We start from the raw sequence: 14,830 nt of genomic DNA on the forward strand, positions 1-14,830 counted from the left end.
TGTGCAGCTGCTGCTCCGTCCAGAATCGCAGGATTGATAATCGATTGCTTCGTCCTGCTCCATCCTCTCTAGCTGCTGCTCCGTCCCTCTCTACCATTTCCTGCGCCGAAAATACAACATTGCTGACACTGAGGTTGTATATCAGGTTTGACTTGTGATTTGAGTTTTCAATTCTCGAATTCCTCCCTTTTAATGCTGATTCTGCTTGTTATATTGATGTGATTGAAATTGCTGGCCATTGAAAATTGTAACGGGTGTTCTAAATTTGTTGAATTTGTGATTCTGCTTATTAAGTCCGTCCTCTTTACCATTCCAAATTGCTTGTTCTTGAATTTGGCGGAAAGTAACAGGAAAAGAGTCGGCATGTTATGATTATCATTTTCAGTTCATTATTTTATGTTTTACAAGCTATAAAATAGCTGCGCGATGCCGCAGCAATAAGTAAGATTTATATGCACATATATATTAAATAAAATTATTATTTATAATTTATTATAAAAAATTATTTAACTATTTCCGTTTTTTACATGAGTAAAATATATCCATATATAGTTGAGCCTAAAAAATTATAATTTTATGAATTAATAAGTTAAAGTATTGTCTTAAATCATATATTCATTATAATTATATTATGATTGTTATTTAGTATATTTTTTCTTTAGAAATAATCTATAATGATTGGGATAAATGTAATTATTTAAAAGTTAAAAATAATTAAAATAAAATAAAATTTTAAAATTAAATATTGAAAAAATATAAAGGTAGAAATTGATAGGATTTAGCCAATTAAAATAAGAAGAAAAAGCACTTAATGAAAATTTTACAATACTGTTGTTTCTTCAAATAATAGCATAAAATTGGGTTTTGATATATATAAATAGCTTGGATTGATTGCCTAACACTTATATATATATATATATATATATATATATATATATATATATAATTTGCAGTATTTTTTAAATGACATTGATATAAATTATTTTTAATTTATTATCATTGTTATATTCTTATAATTTCATTTTTTAAATTATTTATTTATGAAAAATAAAAGTATCTTTTACATTTAATTTTTAATTTAATTATATTTTTTGAATTATTTGAAAAAAAATAAATAATATTTTTTATGTGAATGTTGAATAAGTTTAATTATATATAAAAGAAAAGCAAAAGGAAAGAAAAAAAATTTTAAAATTAACACAAAAAGGATAAAGACTAAAATAGTGCTTTCACTATTAAATTCATAATTTAATTAAATTTTATTTGAATTATATTTTTTTATAAATATTAAATAAACTTAATTAGTGAAAAATTATAAAAAAAAAAAACTGTAAAAGTGTCTTTAATAACAAAACTCAGCCAGCTGCATCAAATTCTTTCTCTAGATTTTGTCATGTGGCAACCAGCAGGTAAAATAAAAGATGAGGAATAAAGGTGTCTTTTTACTGTTCCTTAGGAGCAGTAAAAATGCCATGGATTTTAGTATAATATAATAATTTCAGGAACACAAGGACGTGCACCAACGTCAACCTTCCTCCAAGAAAATGCTACAGTTAAACCATATAAAGCAGGTAGTCAATAAATCAAACGCGTATCAACTATTCTGTAGAACACGCATGAAAAATAGATAAAAGAAATAGATAACTTATTTTAAATATATATATATTTTTAACTTATATGCCAACTGAACATTAATTTACCTATAACTTTTTATTTATAAGTAAATTTGATAAACTTATAAGTCATGCCAAACACTCTCTAAAACATGTGAGAATCACATGCAAAATAAGAATTGTGTCTTATGCATAGGTATAACCACTAGGAATAAAAAATTCATTAGTTATACACAGCGATGAATATAACTCAGTGGTAGTTGTATCTATATTTGATATGGTTGTATAAACGCAGTGATGGATATATGCATTGATGGGTATAGATCAGTGGTAGCGGTATTATAAGATCTCTAGCAGAAACAAATCAGACAATATATGGCCGAATGTGTTGGTGAGCTGAAAAATGGCCATTGATTTGTGTCTCTTGAGTCTTGACCCAATAGGTATATCTGTGGTCGATCACGCAAGCTCAGCCCAAAATATATTTGTTGTGATGCTAATAATTTATTTTAGAGGAAATTATCAAAATAATGTTTAAAAAAAATTCTAAAATTAACTATATTAGATAAATTTTTCTATTTTTAATAATTATTTGGTAGGTGAGAAATTCGTGAAGTGAAATTTTTGTCTACATCAATCCATCATACATAAAAAATATAAATATGTGAGATTTATATATTTAATGGGTGATTTTAATAACACCCACTTCCTTATATTGGTGTGAATAATAACATTTATAATACAATAAGTGTTGAAATTTGGAGGAAGGATTAAATACCCTATTTAGTCTAAGAAAAGAAAAAGGGCAATATAATGATAATAATGAGGGAGAGATATTTAAATAAGAATTAATTAAAAAATAATAATAAAAAAAATAAAAAAAATAAAAAAAATAAGAATGATCTAGACTCTTTTTGCAACCTGTTTGGCATTGAGTTTGGAAGGCTGAAACTGCTTTTTTGAATAAAATTATCATTTTAGATGCTGTTGTAAAAAACAGTTTGGAAAAAGTTGTTTTGTTATTTTAGTGTTCATATGATTAAAACTGATTAAATTTAATTTTTAATTATTTTTTAATACTCTCTAACTAGTATATTTAAAAAGTGATTTTCTCAACAGCAGTTTCAACAGCAATGACAAACAGGCCTTTAGTCTAAAAGAAAGTGCTGGAAAAAAAAAATCCTATGACATCTCACAATTCATCATCGATTCTCCATTTTCTCATCTGTTGCTCTTCTTAGCCCTTGCTCCAAACTCCAGCCCAGCAGCAGCAGCCTTCAGCCCTCAGTTGCTTCCTCCGTGGCATCGCCTCATCGCATCTTATCAGCTGCTGCTCCACCTCAGGTCATTGTCGTGGCATCACCATCGCCTGAAGGTATCGAGTTGTGACTTTACTGACTTAACACAAAAGAGAGAGAGAGAGAGAGAGAGAGAGAGAGAGAGGTGGAATCAAGGATCTTTAATAGGGAAAGAAGTGATCCAATTGACCTCCAACCCAGTAGAGATCAAAGCAATGCATCTGTGAATTAGAGGAGAAGGAGAATCAAAGATTTGGGAACAGAACTTGAAGGTTCCAAATTCATAAAGCTTCAATGAAATTCAACATGTGGAGGCTACCATTAAGGTCTTTTGAGCCTCTTATTTTCATCACCATCAGTAGATAGTCTATTGTTGGAAATAAGTGAAGCTCACACACTAGCAGAAACCAGGTTATATTTCTTTCTTGTATTTTTCCCTTTTCATTTGTTGAAGCAACAGTTAAACTAGAATAGGGTATTGATGCCTGAGTATAATAGCTCTGAATTAAATTAATAAGTCATTAGAATTGTTAGTCATTCTTTCATGCTATTGAAATGTTAAAGAGAGGGCATGATTTGTGTCTAACTAATCAATCAATTAGTAGAGTATGAAATTTTAGTTTAATTGGGGATTGGTGAATTTTTTTGAAACAAAACTTGTTTGATAATGCAAATATCTATCAATGACCTATATGTGAAGAGTTAGGCTAGGTGGAGGAATTTATGCATTAAAAGAAATTTTGAGGTGGAGCAAGATTTATTTTCTAAGCTTGTTTAATCTGCCACTTCATATAAATGATTTAACAACCGCTTGCATTTGTATGTATCTATAAATATATATAATGTTTCTAATTCATTCAGCTTTGTATCTCTATAGGACCTTCTAGATTAAATACTTCAACAATTTAAATTTCATCTATTTGCTAAGCTCAACTAGGGGACTAGTGTCTTCTACTAATGTCTTGTTTATGAGCTTACCTAAATAATGTTTGCTAAAAATAGGTAAAATTGATGTATTTAAATATAACAGTAATCTGAGCCTTATTTCTTCAAGGGCAAGTGAAATATAATTAAAATTTTATTCTCGAATATTGCTTTGTGATTTTCTTTTTGGCTTTATATATGAAATTCTAGTTAATTGAATAATATATGAAATTCTTGAAAGTGGAGTTATTATAATTGGTGTATATGTAATGATTCTGGATTTGGAGTCAAATATCTATTTTATTATTATTAAATCAACTTTGGCTGTGAGGTTGGAAATGAGGTTGATTAAATGGCACACTATCATATTCATAACGTAGAAATTACGAAGTGGGAGGTGGAACCATATGCTAATATTTAAGGTATTCTTTGTGATGCTAAAGGGGAAAAGAAAATAAAATGAGTTAAGAGGATGGATTTTATCTATCTATGTATTATTATTATTATTATTATTATTATTATTATTATTATTATTATTATTATTGTGTGTGTGAAACTTTGGATGGGTGCTTATCTCAATTGAAAATTGTTTGTTGAAATTTGTGTTTGAGCAAGGGAAATGTCCATTTCACAACAAGGGAGATGTTGTCGGATTTTTGGCAAGAATTGGAAATGGTTAAAAATTTTGTAGTACAATTGATAATTAGAAAGTATAAAGGAGAAATGTCAATTATAAGTGATTTAAGAGCTACATGGACCTGATCCTCTATATGAGGTATGTAGGTAGCCTTCGGGTATAGTCCAAAGTAACTTTATTTTCTTTGTCTTAAATAATTTCTTTTCTATTCTTCTTTCCGTCATATGTTATGATTAGGGGACTATTGGCTTTTGCACTTTATCTTCCGATTACATTAGTTGTTGAGAGAACCTTTATTGCGCTTAACCTGCTCAGTGTATGACTATGAAATTATATTATTTGATTTTTTTTTAAAATTAAATTCATGTATTCGGTGAAATATATATATATATATATATATATGTAAATTTTTTTTTTAACAAATATGTGTATGTATATGGATTTGAGTCATGAAATAAGCTGGTTAGCTTAATGTTGCATGTTAATTAGGAAATTATATGCTCTGCTAAGATTTTATATTCAATTAGTTAATTTATAGGACAATATTGTAAATTTGATTTTAGGTTACACATGTCTTATTAATGGAAGTTGGGCGCTACAAGTAAGAGGAAAATTTTGCCTATAGTAGTTATTATATTCAATTAGTCCTTTCTTCTAAGAAAATCTATAAGTTTAGATTTAGAGTACCATGTTTTGTTAGTTAGAGGACAGGGTGCGACAAGTTCTATTATATATCTTGTATCTTGTGTCTATGATATGCTGGGTTTAGGTAAAAAAAAAATCCCAAAATGAGATGATATTTAAAATCTTAGTTAGGTCATTGATTTTGATTATAAGGTTATAAGAAAATCCAATTACATTTTACAAAGTAATTGATCATAAGGTTAGGAAAATTAGATTGGAAATTGGATGGAGTAGAAGGAGGGAATGAAGTAGTAACAAAGATTGTGGGTTTAGTATCTGGCTTGACATTATTCTTGAGAGTTACCTCTTGCAACCTAGCTAGTGAATAAGCCTCTGAAAGTGTCCTTGGCTTAAACATCCTCACTGCCAATTGCAACTCATCAACCAGTCCAGAGAGGAAAAAATTCAATACTTTCTCTTCTTGAATTCTAGCTTTTGAATACAACTGGTTAAAGGAATTCCAATAATCTTGCAAGGTAAATTCTTGTTTCAAATTCTTCAAATCCTCTAGAAGTGGGATGGAGAGAGAAAGGGAAGGAGAAGGAGGAAGGGAGGATATTGAGAAAGATAAATGGAGAGGGGAAATGAGAGGGAAAGGTAAATAAGGTAAAAGGGGAGAGACAAAAATGAGACTAAATGGAAAATAGAGAAAAAAAGATCTAAGAGAAAGCAGTAAGTTTAAAGAGTAGAAAAAAGAATAAGAGAAAGAATATAGAAGTAAGTAGCTAGTACTAGAAATAGAAACAATAAATAAGAGTATGAAAAAATAAATATACAAATAGGAAAAAGGTAGAAAAAGGTTTAAGGTTTTGGGAAGAAAAGGATGATTTAAAGCATGGCAAAGGAAATGAAGAGAGAGAGAATGTTCATGAAATTGATATGGGAATGGTATGAATGGTTTGGCAGAATTTGATGAATGTAATGTTTTGAGATTTTTTTGATGAAGTAAAGAGGAAAAAGCAGAAAGGATTTTGCTATGGCATACGACCTAATACAAGCAATACTTTACTTTAAAAACTTTATACAAAGAATCAAAACTTTTAAGGCAAAAAATAGGCAAAAAAAAACTGCAAATCTTGCAAAAAATACAAAAGACAAACTGTATCAAGTAAGTGTCAGAGGAAAGCAAACACAACAACTTTAAGGTTTGGTGGTTTGGATGTAAGTTGAGGGGAACATAGGAACATTCAAGAAACAAACAACAAAGCAAAAAAAGTAACAAGGTGGAAGGAGAAAAAAAAAAAGAGCAAGAAAAAGTAAAGTAAAGAGTTCAAAATGAGAAAGTAGTTAGAAAAGAGATGTGAATAATGATAGGAAGTAGATGAAAAAAGAGAGAAATAGCTAGAAAAGGAGAGAGAGAGCTAAAAATGGAGGTGATGACTCAAAAGAGAAGAAGTGGTGGAAGAAGGAGGAAGAAAAAAAAGAGAAAAAAAAATAAAAAAAAATAAAAAATGAAAAAAAAAAAAATAATGAAGAAAGAAGAAAGAAGGAAGAAAAGCAAAGAAAAAAGGAAGCAAAAAGCAAAAAAGCTAAAGCAAAAGCAAAAAAAAGATGAAAAAAGAGAAAGAAAGAGAAAAGAAGATAGGAAGAAAGAGAGAGAAAGAGAAAAAGTAGTAAAGAGAGAAATAAAAAGGATCAAGAAGAAGAGAAGAAAAAAGAAAGAGAAAGAAAAAAAAAAGAGAAAGAGAAATAATATTAAAGAAAAATGGAGAAATTATTTAAATAAAATAATTAATAAAATAGAAAGAAAGAAGAATAATATAATAGTTATAATAGAAATTATAGAGAAATTAGATTATTAGAAGGAGAAAAAGTTATAGAAGAAAAAAAAGAAGAAGAGAGAAGATGAAAATAAGTAAATGAAAAAGGAAGTGAATGAAATGAAGTGTGAAGGGAGGGTTAATGAAATTATGTAATATTAAATTAGATAAAAAGAATATGATTATAAATGCAAAGAAAGTAATGGATGAAGAGTATTTTAAAAGAAATTTTTAAAATAAAAATAGAAAGGAAAACTATTTTTTAAAACTAAGATAAAAAACTCATGAGCCAAACTATGAAGGAAGGGGAGAGAGTTGTGGACACTATTTCATGTCATGATACTCTCTTCTATCTAATTTCTTCTGACATCATCATGTTCACATCTCTCTTTCAATTCTTTCATATCTTTCAGTTTGGCTTGATGGAGAAATATAGAGATAAGATCTACATGGAGAAGAGATTATTTGAAAGGAGAGAGATAGAGATAGAGAGAATTTATGAGAATGGTGAATAATATAAGGGATTATAAGAGATAGATATTAATTATATATATAGTATATTAGATAATAATAAGTATATGTAAAGTAATGCATGGACTATGGGACACAAGATATTTTGTGGAGACAAGATTAATTGGAGGATCAGATTGGAGCAGTCTCTCTTTTTTATACATTAGTTTTAGATTTTAATTATTTACATATACATATACAGAGATGAGTGTGCATGATGATTATATACAATGATATTGATGATGAGATGAGAGATGAGAGAGGAATAGGAAGATGAGAGAAAGGGAGAAGTACTCAGAGAGTCAAAGGGTTTTAAAAGTAGAAGAAGAATTAAGAATACAAAAGTTGCAAAAGCAAGAAAACAAAAACAAAGAGAGAAAAAGAGTTAGTTTGTGAGGAGGAGTTAGTTTGAAAGTAATCACTTTAAATATCTAGGCTCATCCTTCAAAGTAGATGGGGATGAGGGAGGGATGGATGGATGGGATGGAAAGGAGATTGGTTGGTGGGGAGAAGCCGTGGGAAGGAGTTGTGATGAGAAGATTCCAATAAATTAAAAAAAAAAATTTAAAATAAACAAATAAAATAATTATGCTGCTATATAGTATGAGTAGTGTTAGTGAGTGGAAGAGGTAGATGCATAAAAGAAGAGAGTGCAGATGAGAGAATGTTAAGGTGGATGATGGGTCATACTACTAGACTAGAAAAAGATGAGAAAAAGTATGAAAAAAAAGGTAGGAAGGTAATTGAATAAGAGTGAGTGAGAGAAGGAGAAAGAGGTGAGGTGGTGAGTGAAGCGGTGGTTGAGGAGGGCTCTGATAGACAAGTAGAACACACATTAGGAGAGAGGAGAGAAAAAAAAAAAAAGAAAGAAAAAATTTTGATTGGAGGAGAGGAGAGAGATGACTTGAAAGCAAGCACATTACATATTATTTAAAAAAAAACAAAAAAATGAAAAAAAAAAGAAAATCATATATAACCCCAAATTTTTGGGATAAAGGCTTAGTTGAGTTGAGTTGAGTTGAGTTGGATCTTCCCTTGCTTTTGTGGATTCACCTTGAGTCATATTATTGGCGATCTTCATATTGCCAAAACGTATACCAGTAAGCAATGCTTTAATTTCTTCCAAAGCTTGTTGATGCCGTTGCTCTGTTTTCTTTTGCAAAACCTCCTGTCTTTGTTCTAATTCTTGCATCATGACAGTGAATTTTTGTACAAGATCTTGTGATTGCATATCTTCCATCATGGCTAAGCATCTAACAGCTCTGTTTGTAACCAAGAGAGGACGGAAAGAAAAACAGATTGAGAGAGGAGAATGAGAATGATCGAGAACGAAGAATAGGCCAGAAGAGAAAGGAATGCATATAGGATCCGTTTGTTTGTGTGTGCTTTTTTGTTTATGAGATATTTTTTATATGGTTTCCTCAAGAAATGAGAAGAATCTGCTTGCATATTGGAAAACTGATGAGGGATTTTTGTTTTTTTTGTTTTTTTTTTCCATTGATTTCAATAAGTTCTTTCGGCATTGAATCTGCTTTATATTGATTTCTAGGGTTTTCTGTGGATCTCTCTCTTCCCCTCTCTGCTTCTCTTTCTCTCTCCGGTTTCGCTTCAGCTCATCTTTGGCTCCTTGTACGTCATAAATCCACTTTGATTCCAACTGTAGCAGAAATCCTTGGTTGAGTGTAATAAATGGACAACATATTAAAGTCCAAACTTTTTACCAAGTTTTACCTGGTTTTTTTTTTTTTTTTTTTTGGATGGAAAATCAATAAGAAATTGCTAGGCATAAATTCTTGAGAGGCCATATCAGTTTTCCTGTTGCATAATGGGTTTCATGTATGTTCATGACTAGAATTTTAGAGCAGTGCTTACATCCCCTTACAAGGATAACAAGAATATTGGGTTGAATTCAGGAGTTCAAGTATGGTTTTTTTAACTTCCTATGACAAGTTGTATCTGTCTTTGGCATTGAATCTGCTTTGTTTGCCAGAGCTTTAGGCTTAAAATATAGGTACATATGAAGGGTAAATGATGTGGAAGGCTATATATGATGATCATTATAGACCGAGATAAAATTCATGGAAAGAACATTAAAAAATTGAGAAAAAGAAAACAGTGTGTAGACTTGATATTATATATATAACAGAATTTGACCCATAATTTATGTAACAATTACTTATACATAATGAATCTCTAGGCCTAGTCGATAGCTTTAGTATTGGGAAATCACTTGACTTATAATAGAGATGGTTGCCTTTAACATATCACATGAGATTTTGCTTGGATTATAGAACATTAATTAATTATACTTTCCCACAATAATAATACTATAACAATAATTGAAGATGAGTTCGTCACATTACTAATGGCTAATATTATAACTCTAAAGTAATTGTTAATTCCTCAATATAATTCAAATAGCATTTTCATTATAATAAATTAGGTCAAGATGCACTACATATCTAAAGATTGTGGGTCTTGATTTAAGACTTGCAAGTATCCTTTCCATGCTTTTCTTTCTCTTCTTGTTGATGTTAGACTGTTGACTGTTAAGAGTAAGTATTGCTGTGAAGTTCTTTTCCTGTGTGCTCTGTTTTGTCTCTTTCCATATATGTAGTTTTATATGGGAAATGTTTGCCTAATGCTCATATATATATATATATATATATATATATATATATATATATATATATATATATATATATATATATATATATATATATATATATATACTGGAGTTGTGAGAAGAATTTGTAATGTTATTGTTAGCTTAAAAATGAATGCTCAAGTGATTGATGCTGCCCAAATAAATTGATTTCCAAGTTACAAATAGACATCAATGTGTATATATGATTTAGAAAATAATCTCTTTTTCTTACATTCAAATTTGCTTTGTTTGTATAGATTTTGAATTATTTATTCACCCTTTGATTTTTGATAGAGCCAATTAGCCCTGGGCTGTATAAAATTTTCTAGCTGTTTTTCCGAGGCAAAGAGACTAATCTCTTCTCCAATGCTTTTCCCTGAAAATAGTTGCCCATTGAGTGCTTTAGTTTTCTTCTGGCAGTGGTAGTGGAAATATTCTGGTCCTGATTAATGATTATGTCGGGTTTCGTCCCTTCATATCTTGACTTTTGTTTTGTGTATATCCTTCGCCCTTACTGTATGCGAATCATTTACCAGCTTTGACATTTTTTTTATTAATGCTTTTATGTTCATCAAATTGGATGGCATTATTTATTTATTTATTTTTGTTCATCACCAAATCAGCCTTTTAAAAACATACTTTTCTGATTCTCATATCATTACAGAATGGTCACTCAAATCGTTAAAGCCGAAGCTTTGATGAATGGATTTGACAAGGCTAACCTGTTTGCGTTTTTGCCTATGAGAACTAAGTGGTATGGAAAACCTTTGTTGGGTTGGATGCAAAGCCGATTCATGACTACGAGTAAGCGTGTCCAAGACAGGAGCAGCAAAAAGAGAGTGCACGATCTGGAGATAGTGACAGAGAAGTGGAAAATAGTGTCGAAGGTGATGGCAGTTATGGAAGTCTTGAAGCAGGAGGTGGAGATGGTAATCCCTCTGAGAAATCTTGAACAATACAGGAACCGGATCAATCTACCTAAACCCCATAAAATATCTGATTTTCTTTCGAAATCTCCTAAGCTTTTCGAATTATATAAGGATCAAAGGGGAGTGTTATGGTGTGGGATGACGAAAGAAGCGGAGGATTTACTGGAAGAACAGGAAAGGTTAATTGAGGAGCATTCTGATAAAGCTGCGGAGTATGTTACTAGGTGTCTGATGATGTCTGTTGACAAACAACTTCGGGTCGATAAGATTGCACATTTCAGGAGAGATTTTGGTTTGCCTATGGATTTTAGGACCAAATGGGTGCATAAATATTCCAAACTATTCAGAGTTGTTAAATCTGGAGGTGGAGAGGAGTATTTGAAACTTGTATCCTGGAAACCTGCTTGGGAAATCACAGAGTTAGAGAAGAGGATATTAGGGGCAACTGAAATAAGTGTGCATGAACCAGGATTGCTTTCATTGCCATTTCCATTGAAGTTTCCTCCTAATTACAAGAAGCTGGTGTATAGATATGGAGGGAAAATTGACCACTTCCAGAAAAGGTCTTATATATCACCATATGCAGATGCTAGAGGACTCACAGCTGGGTCCCTGGAATTTGATAAGAGGGCTGTTGCCATTATGCATGAATTGCTCAGTTTTACCATTGAGAAGAGATTGGTTACTGATCATCTTACCCACTTCCGAAGAGAGTTTGTGATGCCACAAAAATTGATGAGACTTCTTTTGAAGCATTTTGGGATTTTCTATGTATCTGAGAGGGGGAAGAGGTTTAGTGTGTTCTTGAATGAAGCTTACGAAGGCCAAGAGCTGATTGAGAAAGGCGCTTTGGTTGTTTGGAAGGAAAAACTCCTGAGCCTTGTTGGTTACAGAGGAAAGAAAAAGAAGATTGAAACTTCCAGTGATTTATCAGACATTGAGTATGACAATTTTATTGACAATGATTCTGAGAAAGAATGCATGAGCATGCAACTGGAGTGTGAGGAGACAATGGGTGATATAGAGGGTGCTTTACTTGTGGACAATGATGAGATGGAGGTTGGAGAGCTTGGTAGTGCATACAAGGATAGTGATACATCTTGAGGTAAGGAGCTCTGTCTTGCTAGTTTGTTGATGGTCCTCCATAAGCTTCTTCCTATTATTTTAGTTGGTGAATGCAATTAGACTATGTTGGTCCCATTAGATAGATGCTTAGAACTTTTTTAACGTACACACTTGATTCTGTCTTTTTATGCTAATTACTTTATGATCGTAACTGTGAACTGATAAGCATACATATCCAGTAATCGAGAAACTACATGCATTGTATCATTGATCCGATGATTTGGTCATGACCAATGTTAAACATCAAACACTTCAATATGAAAATATGATAAATTAATGGTGAATTGAGTTCAAAGAGAGAGATTTAAAATGACGTTGATGAAAGTAGTATACAAAATTTTTATATATTAATGTAGAATTGGGGCTTAATTATTGTGGTTATTACCAGATAATTGCCGCTTACAAATAAAATATATTTCAGCAGGGACTCTCATTTTCCAGAATAATCCTTTTCCAAGATTGATAGATCACTTGGTCCTATTGCTCAATTATGTTATACCTCCGGCAATAAAACAAGACAGAGACTGATCAAATTATAGCTGAACAAACTACACAGGAAAAAAAAAATAAATAAATAAAATTTCATGGTCCCGAATAAGATACCCTTCTTACCTGGCAGAAGATGAGCATTTGTCACCGTATACATTCTTTTTCAGGGGCAGGAACTTTGCAAATTTCAGCAAAACCTGTTTGCAAATTGACCCAACATAGTATTACTTCATGGATTAGTACGTTGCACAATGAAAATAGAGCTTTTTTTTACAACCCAAATAGAAAATCCATAATGATAAAAATGAGTTTTAGGTTTCATGCTAAGGTTTGCTAGCAAGAAAGAAAAGGAAAAATTATTATTTAATCTCTGTATTTTCATTAAATTAATTATTTAGTCTTTATATTTTGAAAAATACACTATTTAATCTATATATTTTATTTATGTTAAACTATTTAGATTTTTGTCTCATTAGTCAATTCTAATCAAATACTATTAAGGCTTCGTTTATTTTGTGAAAAATAACTTGTATGTAGAAATATTTTTTGTGGAAAATATTTTCCAAAAAAATATTTTCTATAAAAATATTTTCTGTTGTTGGACATGACACTTCAATTGGTATTCCATCGGGTCCACAGGTTTTATCTACTTTCATTCTCTTAAGTGTTTCCTTTACTTCTGAAAATCTAATCCTTCTAGTATAATTCACATTCTTTTCTATTGCTCTGTAGTTTATATTCACGTTATTACCACCTTGACTATTATTAAAAAGATCATCAAAATAATTTCTCCATCTTTCTTTAATGTTCTCATCTTTCACTAACACTTTTCCTTCTTTATCCTTAATGCACCTAACTTGATTGGGATCTTGACATTTCTTCTCTCCTCCTTGCTAATCTATAAATATCTTTCTCCCCTTCTTTAGTTCCAAGTTTCTCGTACAGCTTTTTTAAGGCCTACGCTCTTGCTCTACTAACTGTCTTTTTTGCCTCTTTGTTTGCTATCTTGTACTGTTCATACGCCTCATTATTATCACACTTAGGTAATTTCTGATACCATTCCCTCTTTCTCTTCATTGCCTTTTGTACTTCCTCATTTTACCACCATCTTTCTTTTAAGAGTGGTCCACGTCCTCTAGACTCTCCAAATACTTTTCTAGCTACTTCTCTAATCTTTGATGCCATCTGTATCCACATACCATTGGCTTCCACATCCAGCTTCCACATTCAGCTTCCATGCTTCGGACTCGAGAAGCTCATTTTTGAACTTCACTTGCTTTACTCCTTTGAACTCCTACCACTTTGTTCGAGCTACAATATTTCTTTTAGTCTTACTTGAATTGTTCCTAAATTTGACATGCAAGACCACTAACCGATGTTGACTTGTTAAAGCCTTTCCCGGAATGGCCTTGCAATCCTTGCATAGAGTTCTATTTGTCTTTCTGGTTAAGAGGAAGTCAATTTAGCTTCTATGTTGCCCACTTTTGAAAGTCATAAAATTTGACTCTCTTTTTATAAAATAGGTATTTGCTAGTATTAGGTCATATGCCATAGCAAAATCCATGATGCTTTTCCCCTACTCATTTCGGTTATCAAAACCAAAACCAAAACCAAAACCTCCATGAATATTCTCATAACCTTACTTATCACTTCTTACATGTCCATTCAAATCACCACCGATGAAAACATTTTCTTCATTCGGTATGCTTTACATTAGATCATCCATATCTTCCTAAAACTTTTGTCTACTCTCACTATCTAATCCTATTTGTGGGGCATAAACACTAACTATATTTATTGTTTCTCCTTCTAGTATTAGCTTTACTAGTATAATTCTATTTCCTACTATTTTCACAGCTACTACGACATCTTTCAATGTCCTGTCTATGATTATAACCACTTCGTTTTTGTTCCTCTCATTTTCGGTAAACCACAGTTTGTATCCTGAATTACCTACTTCCTTACTTTTCTCTCTTACTAGTTTAGTCTCTTGAATGCAAGCAATATTCACCATTCTCCTTTCCAAGGTATCCTCAAGCTCCATTAATTTTCCTCTAAGTGATCCAACATTCTAAGTAGCAACCTTGATTTTTCTCCTATCCTGTTTCTTCCTAATTAATCTCCTTCTATGATATCTTCTATTATTCTCTATGCCAATCTTGTGTTCTGTTTTACTATTTTTTGTTCTATATGTCCTATGGACTAAACTCAAAG

General features: G+C 31.3%; 2 protein-coding genes across 8 annotated transcripts in view; one reads left to right on the top strand and one right to left on the bottom strand.

The window, feature by feature from the left end:
• The window catches only part of LOC131168753 (protein WHAT'S THIS FACTOR 1 homolog, chloroplastic-like), a 26,639-nt gene continuing 11,809 nt past the window's right edge, over positions 1 to 14,830 (top strand). For 5 of the 7 annotated variants that reach the window (XM_058145878.1, XM_058145874.1, XM_058145875.1 and 2 more), the window contains exons 1-2: positions 3,177 to 3,322; positions 10,738 to 12,107. In XM_058145878.1, the coding sequence (XP_058001861.1) occupies positions 10,739 to 12,106 (1,368 nt within the window). In that variant the 5' untranslated portion in view covers positions 3,177 to 3,322; position 10,738 and the 3' untranslated portion in view covers position 12,107. Of the gene's footprint in view, positions 146 to 3,176; positions 3,323 to 10,737; positions 12,108 to 14,830 lie in introns of those variants that run through there. The other 2 variants (XM_058145877.1, XM_058145876.1) reach the window with 2 other exon arrangements.
• The window catches only part of LOC131179493 (uncharacterized protein At2g29880-like), a 4,711-nt gene continuing 2,485 nt past the window's right edge, over positions 12,605 to 14,830 (bottom strand). Inside the window, exons 3-4 of the mRNA XM_058146353.1 lie at positions 12,740 to 12,813; positions 12,605 to 12,626 (exon numbers count right to left, since the gene is read on the bottom strand). Coding sequence (XP_058002336.1) covers positions 12,605 to 12,626; positions 12,740 to 12,813 — 96 coding nt within the window. The remainder of the gene's footprint in view (positions 12,627 to 12,739; positions 12,814 to 14,830) is intronic.

The sequence above is a fragment of the Hevea brasiliensis genome, chromosome 4 (genome assembly GCF_030052815.1).
Source record: "Hevea brasiliensis isolate MT/VB/25A 57/8 chromosome 4, ASM3005281v1, whole genome shotgun sequence".
Lineage (NCBI taxonomy): Eukaryota > Viridiplantae > Streptophyta > Magnoliopsida > Malpighiales > Euphorbiaceae > Hevea > Hevea brasiliensis.